This window comes from Dipodomys ordii, unplaced genomic scaffold, assembly GCF_000151885.1.
Source record: "Dipodomys ordii isolate 6190 unplaced genomic scaffold, Dord_2.0 Scaffold401, whole genome shotgun sequence".
Lineage (NCBI taxonomy): Eukaryota > Metazoa > Chordata > Mammalia > Rodentia > Heteromyidae > Dipodomys > Dipodomys ordii.
Window position 1 is genome coordinate 33,732 of NW_012267617.1, and position 7,248 is coordinate 40,979.

The 7,248-nt window shown below is 44.8% G+C and overlaps 1 protein-coding gene across 1 annotated transcript in view; it reads left to right on the top strand.

Moving 5' to 3' along the window:
* The window catches only part of LOC106001755 (cytochrome P450 2E1-like), a 19,516-nt gene extending 13,810 nt beyond the window's left edge, over positions 1–5,706 (top strand). The window contains 3 exon segments of the mRNA XM_013036745.1: positions 2,987–3,199; positions 3,682–3,823; positions 4,989–5,706. Of these exon segments, the coding sequence (XP_012892199.1) occupies positions 2,987–3,199; positions 3,682–3,823; positions 4,989–5,299 (666 nt within the window). The 3' untranslated portion in view covers positions 5,300–5,706.
* The last annotated feature ends 1,542 nt before the right edge of the window (positions 5,707–7,248 follow it).

Here is a 7,248-nt window from a genome sequence, read left to right on the forward strand (position 1 = left end):
GTGTGCAGAGGGTCATGCCCTGCCCTCTCCCCCAGCCAGGTAGAGGCAAGGTGAGGACAATTCAATAGAAACAGCTTGTTGGTGCTAACCTCCAAGTAACGAGAAGTGAGGTGAGGGAACCTGTAGATCTGGAGCCCTGTCACCATTTTTCCTTGGTACACTCTGTCCAGAGCACTGCTGCAAGCACACTTGCTGCTGACTGGACCTGGACTAAGTTCTGGGCAAAGGGCAGACCTTCAATGTGCTGTGTTCTTCCAGCTCACCAGGTCTTGAGAGCCAGTGTGGAATGAAGCCATGGCCCCAGGCAGTGGGTGCATGAGAGCTCCACGGTCAGGCCTGATCCCTGGTCCTTCAGCCAGAAACATTTTTGGTTTTTGTCACACAGAAATGTGAAGGATGAAGGAGCCAGAAGTCCAGAGAGAGAGATTGTATGCATGGGCAGCATGTATAAGAAAAAACCTGGGATTGAACCCAGGTCTTTGTGCATATTAAGCATGTACTCTATCCCTGAGTCAGGCTTCAAGCCCATAGAAAACCTTTTGACCAAGCTGCGTGTCGGTGGCTCATGCCTGAAATCCTAGGTACTCAGGAGGCTGAGATCTGAGGACCATGGTTCAAAGGCAGCCTGGCAGGAAAGACCGTGAGAATCCTATGTCCAATAAGCCACCAGAAAACCGGACGTGGCGCTGCAGCTCAAGTGCTAGAGCGCTTACCTTGAGCTGAAGAGCTGAGGGACAGCGCCCAAGCCCAGAGTTCCACCCCACAACCGACCAAAATAAAAAAAACCAACTTTTGGCCACTGTGCTATGAGAACTAAGTGTAGATCACTGTACCATGATAACCATGATCTAACAAAGATTTAAAATGATTAATTTTGAAACCAGGTATCAGTGGTTCATGCCTGTAATCCTAGCCACTCAGGAGGGCAAGATCTGAAGATTGTGGTTCAAAGCTATCCTGCGTAGGAAACTCCATGAGACTCTTATCTCCAATTAACCACCAGAAAAATGGAAGTGATGATGTGGCTGTCATGGTAGAGCGCTTGCCTGGAGCTGAAAAGCTCAGGGACAGTGCCCAGATCCAGAGTGTGAGCCCACCACCGACAGAAAAGTTATTAATTATGAGGAATTCCTAATAGAGACATAAAGTAAATATGACAACTCCCCAACGCTCATTGCCAAATTTAACATGTACATGGTCAGAGACAGCCAAAGCCCTACCAACTCCTGCCTGCCTGTCCAGAGATGGCGCTGTTTCAGGTTTGCTACCTATTGTCCCTCAGAGCATTTACTATTAACTCAATGCCCATTCACATCTTTGCTGTATACAGCTTAATCCTCTACCTGGTTTCCATGCTATAAATGACATATTGAAGTTTGCTTTTTCATCTAATGTTTCCTAAAGTTTACTGGGTGATTTCAAACAGAGAAGGATTGAGAAATTTTCTTTTTTTTTAAATTTTATTTTATTTTACTTTTTTGTGATCACACCGTACAGAGGGGTTACAATAACATGGGCAGGATAATGCGTACATTTCTTATCAAGCATTGTAGCCTCCTCCTTTGTTTACCCTTCACATCCCTTCCCAGCCTCTCCCCCCACCCCCGATTGAGAAATTTTCTAATGGCTATGTTAGCTCTAGCAGACAGGGACTCTCAGATTCCAAGCAGTCTGTGGCCAGGTATTATGGGACACATTTGTAATTCAAGCTACTTTGTAGGTGTGGGCCAGCCTTGCAAAAGGTAGTGGTGAGACTCAGTGTCAAAACAAAATAAAAATCTAGGCACTGGTTGTTCATGCCGGTAATACTAGATACTCGGGAGACTAAGATCTTAGAATGGTTATTCAAATATGGCAGGAATGTTGACAAGACGATCTCTAATTAACCAGCCAATAGCTGAAAGGGGAGCAATGGCTCAAGTGGTAGAACACTAGCCTTGAGCATCAACCACAGGAACAGTGCCCAGGCCCTTAGTTTAATCCTCAGTCCAGCATGCGCGCGCGCATGCACACACACACACACACACACACAGGCTAGAGCATAATTTGAGTGGCAAAACGTTTGTGTACCATTCTCAAGCTCAACCACACAGCACATCCAAACAAAGGGGAGTATGCATGTCCAGTTCCATTGTTACCCTTATTTGTTTTTTGTATTGGTCATGGGTCTTGAACTCTGGGCTTGTTTCCTATCCCACAGTTCTTCAGCTCAAAGCGAGCACTCTACCGCTTGAGCCACAGCACCACTTCCAGTTTTCTAGTGGTTTATTGGAGATAAGAGGCTCACAGCCTTTCCTACCCAGGCTGGCTTTGAACCGCGATTCTCAGATCTGAGTATCCTGAGCAGCTAGAATTACAGGCATGAGCCACCGGTGCCCATCTTCCCTCCATATAATTTTGAAGCACAGAGCAAAGCAGCCATGGGTAATAATGACAAGTATTTCTCTGCAAGGAAAAACTTCAAAGACCTTTTTATTATTCTTTATTCCTGAAAATAACTGGATAAACCATCATTAGGTGAGATAATAGATTACAAGATTTCTATTGACTGAATATCAATCTCACATCCAGGAATGTGAGACTTTAGGTCTTGTTGACATTTATAAGGAAATTATCCAGATTTTGAATTATCTGGGTACCAAATTTAAGATGTAACATAAATGTGACACATGGTAGCTTGGTGGATGGTGAGAGGGTGATAGGATAGATGTGTGCATGGATGAGAGGTGCATGGATAGAGGGACAGGTATGTAACCGAGTGGTGGGCAGGTGAGTAGGAGGGTGGTATGAAGATGAACGGGCAGGTGATAGGTAGATGAGTGGGTAGATGGAAAATGGATTAGATACACGGGAGGATGTGGATGGGAAATCAAGGTATTCGTCTATTCTCACATTTTTATTAGCACCAATTAATCGTACCAAGGGGTTTCCTTTAGACATGTCCATATGGGCATACAATTTACTTTGATCAGGATCAGCTCTTTAAATGGATCTCATTCATATCTTGGCAGAGAAACTTCATGAAGAAATCGACAGGGTTATTGGGCCAAGTCGCGTCCCTGCCGTCAAAGACAGGCTGGAGATGCCCTACATGGATGCTGTGGTGCATGAGATTCAGAGATTCATCAACCTTATACCCTCCAATTTTCCCCATGAGGTGACGCGGGACATCATGTTCCGAGGATACCGGATTCCCAAGGTCAGAGACAAGATGCAATGCCTCCTGTGAGCCTTGTCCTGATGACTGGCTCACCCTTTGCCTGCTGGGGTGCAGACAGGAATTCCAGGGCTTCTGTCGTGAGGGTGACTGGATGGTGGTCCAGGTCAGCACTCCCACCCTACTGCCAGGGATGTTCTCGCGTGACGTGGTGACTAGAGAAACGGGCATACTCGGAGAGTACATCCCTAAAGGAGGCCTGGAAATCGTAGCACATTCTAACCCCAGGAGCCAAAATCACCAACCAAGACAAGGGTTTTAATTTTGTGAAAAGTTTCAGGTTGTCATCTCATTTAGGATTGACTCCTGGTTGTTTTCTGTCTAGTCCTTAACTAAACAACTTTCTTAACTATATATTTAATATCCTGCACAATAAAAATCAGATAATCTTTTATTCATTGGGAGTTCCAGGTGAAAGACCATATTTTCTAAAGCTGACTGACCAATGTGTCTACTTTTTCTAGGGCACAGTTGTAGTTCCAGCCCTGGATTCACTTTTGTATGACAGGCAAGAATTTCCAGAACCAGATAAATTTAAGCCAGAGCACTTTTTGAATGAAAATGGGAAGTTCAAGTACAGCGACTATTTTAAGCCATTTTCTGCAGGTAAGCAGGGTCCCAGAGTAATGCTTTCCTGGGTCACATCCTCCACTCCTCATTTCCACTCCTTGTCTGTCTTGCCATCACTCCAACATGGACCACACCCAGTCCTGCCATGACCCTGTTTGTATGTAGAACATGATCTGAGCATGTTCCTCTCTGTTCAGAGAAGTTAGATTACATCTTTTATCCATTCAATGTTTTGGATGGAATGTGTTTTTACATTCATTGTTAAACTGTGTCTACTTTTCTGGACATAGTAAGAATATCTCAAAACCATATTTCTTGCCGAGCGCTGGTGGCTCATGCCTGTAAACCTAGCTACTCAGGAGGAGGCTGAGATCTGAGGATCACAGTTGAGAGTCAGCCCGGGCAGAAAAGTCCATGAGACTCTTACCTCTTACCCACTAGAGAACTGGAAGTAGTGCTGTGGCTCAAGTGGTAGAGCCTTCACCTTGAGCTGAAGAGCTCAGGGATAATGCCCAAGCCCAGCAAGCCCAGAGTTCAAGCCCAGGACCAACCAAAAAAACCCCCAAAACATATTTCCTAATTCCTCATCATTTTAAACAAGGCTTAGTAACCAAAACAAAACAAAAGCCCTGCAGCCTTTGATTATGTAGTCTCTCTCTCTTTAGGAAGTAGCAAGGCCTTCTCTGATATGACTGGGTGCCTTGTTCCCATGCCGGTGCCTCACCAGGGTTCTGGTGAAGGAGGCTCCTAGGACCAACTTGATAGATGAACACCTCCTGTTTGAACAGGCTTCTAACCTCAATCACTGTCTTTCCTGGGGGCATCAGGGGGAGCATTAGATGTTTCCTTCTTCACTGGTTGGAAACAATTTCCCTAACCTAATGCTGGTTTTTAAAATTTGATTTAACAACTATTTATTGTAACTTTTTGTTTTTATTTATCAATACTCTATTCTGACACTAGTTATTACAGCTGAGTTCTGCATGATTGTTGTAGTATACAATCTGCTCCTTGAATCAGTTACTAATATTCTTGTGTTTTGTCAATATGTTTTGTGCTTCTCATCGTCTGGGAGGGTGTCTTCTGCTTTAGGCTTTAGTTGCCTATCGCCCCTCCTGCTCTCCCATTGAGGCCCTACGATTAATAGTGTTAATTACCTCTGGAGGCTCCCTTCTTGTCTCATCAGTATTGTTACTTCTAGGAAAACGAGTGTGTGTCGGAGAAGGCCTGGCCCGCATGGAATTGTTTCTGCTCCTGTCTGCTATCCTGCAGCATTTTAATCTGAAGTCTCTGGTGGACCCCGCGGCCATTGACCTTACCCCGATTGCAGTTGGTTTAGGCAGCGTCCCGCCACACTACAAACTGTGTGTCATTCCTCGGTCGGACTGTAAACGCAGAGACCAGTGTCTGGGCGACAGCCCTCAGAGCCCCTCAGTGTCAGGAAGATGGGCAGTGCAAGTGGATGAATTAGATCAAAGGAAATGCTTTCAAAAGTCGGTCTCCATGCAGTGATGCCAAGTCCAAGGTAGATGTTGTGAAGCTAAACTGTACATCTGCTCCAGGCTGTGTTGAAATCTGGTAATTAAATCTGGTAGCTATGAATCTGTCACTGTCACTGTAAGCTCAGTTTTTCTGAAAAAGTAAGTCTATCTCATTTACTAGTCAGTTCCTAGAAAAAGTTAACAAAAGAAAATGGGATTCTCTAGGTTGGCAAAAGGAGAAGTAATATGGTTTTGGTACGATTTGGTAGTCCTGTCAAAAGCAAGTCACCTTGCTTTAGAATGAGGAAGCAATTCCTTGGGCTTCACTGTTAATGACATTCTCTCCTACATTCTAAGGTAAAATATGCACAACAATTCAGTACAATCACTCCCTATTATATCTTAAATATTAAAGTGTGATTTTGTATTTGGGAAAAAGAGTTCTATTATGGCACAGACCGGCTCTGTCAGGACGACGCAGGACACCTGGTGGAGGAACTGGAATAGGTGGGGAGATGGCAAACAGACAACTCACACCCAAGAGTGGATGCTGAGTGGGATTTAATGCAGAGGATAACAAGCTTTTATAGCAAAAGGTTACACAATCTTGTTGCAGGGCTTCATTCTTGGGTGGTCACCAGCTGGTCTCCCGGTAGGCACTTGTTTCCGGCTTATCTGTATTTTTAAGGAATACAGTGGGTTTCGATGTTTGTCACCAATTAACCATTACTTTTTTCTATAGAGGCCTTAACTGTCCCATAAGATCTTTCCTGTTCCTTCTTTAATAGTAAGCACCAAGGAGGCCTAGATCTAGCAAGTCTCTTAGTAAATGAAAGAGAGTAACAGGAAGTTCTTTCTCCTAAGTAGTTATCCCAGCAATTGCCATACATTCTTTCTGCTCTAGCCATGCCTACAGCTTCTTGTAAATCTCTTACAAACAATTCCTTCTGCTGAAGTGACGTCGTGAAACCTCCAATACTTTTATATTTACTTATGACTTGTCTACTAGCCTCCATAAGAGGGGTTTCAGGGCAGCACTTAACTCTGGTGAGTTAGTCATATTTTTAAGACACTCATCAGATGTTGGAGTTGTCAACACTCTTAAGAAAGAGCCTTAAATAAGGGAACGTTGAGCATGAGTAAGTACGATGAGCAGCAGAAACAGTAAAAGATTAATAGGCACTCTTATACAGTGAAGAAAAGAAAAGCAGGGACAGAAACACATCTTTCCCAGGGGCTTGCCAGCCTTTCCAGGAGGTAGGCCTCTTTGAAGCCCCATTCTCTGAGGTAGACTTCGGTGAAGTCCCATTCTCAGAGGTAGGCCTCTTTGAAGCCTCTTTCTCTGAGGTAGACTTCAGTGAAGTCCCATTCTCAGAGATAGGCTTCTGTGAAGCCCCATTCTCTGGTCTGAAAGCAGGTTTCCCATGCTAAGCAGACTCCACCAGAGTAGGCGTGGCACTAGTATGTATTCTCTCTCATGAAAAAAGGTAAAAAGGAAGAATGAAGAATAATGAATGAAATGCTAATGTGAAATGTGAGAGGAGTTGGTTCCTGACCCTGTAGGCTGGCACATAGCCAGCTTTGCTGTGGATAGCACTGCCTCAGCGTCCCCCTTTCCCGAGGGATATGAGAGCGACCCCTCTCCAGTGCACACACTTCCCACCACATTGAGCTGGCAGTGCAGCATCCTTCAGCCTGTCTCTGACTCTGGTCCTCCTCCCTCTCCCTCAGAAGACTGCCTTAAGAATGGGACACCCAGATAGTTCAGGGTGATCTCCTCATCTTAAGGTCCTGAACTGTTATGTATTCAAAGGATCCTATTAATAGGTTCTTGGGAGTAGGATATGGGCATCTTTGGGGACACTGTTCTGCAGACCACACCTTCCAGCTCATCCTCCTGGGACACTACTGAGGCTCAGAGCTGACCGACAGGCTGAAGGGACAGTCACTCCACAGAAAGCCCTTGCATTTGTCACCATC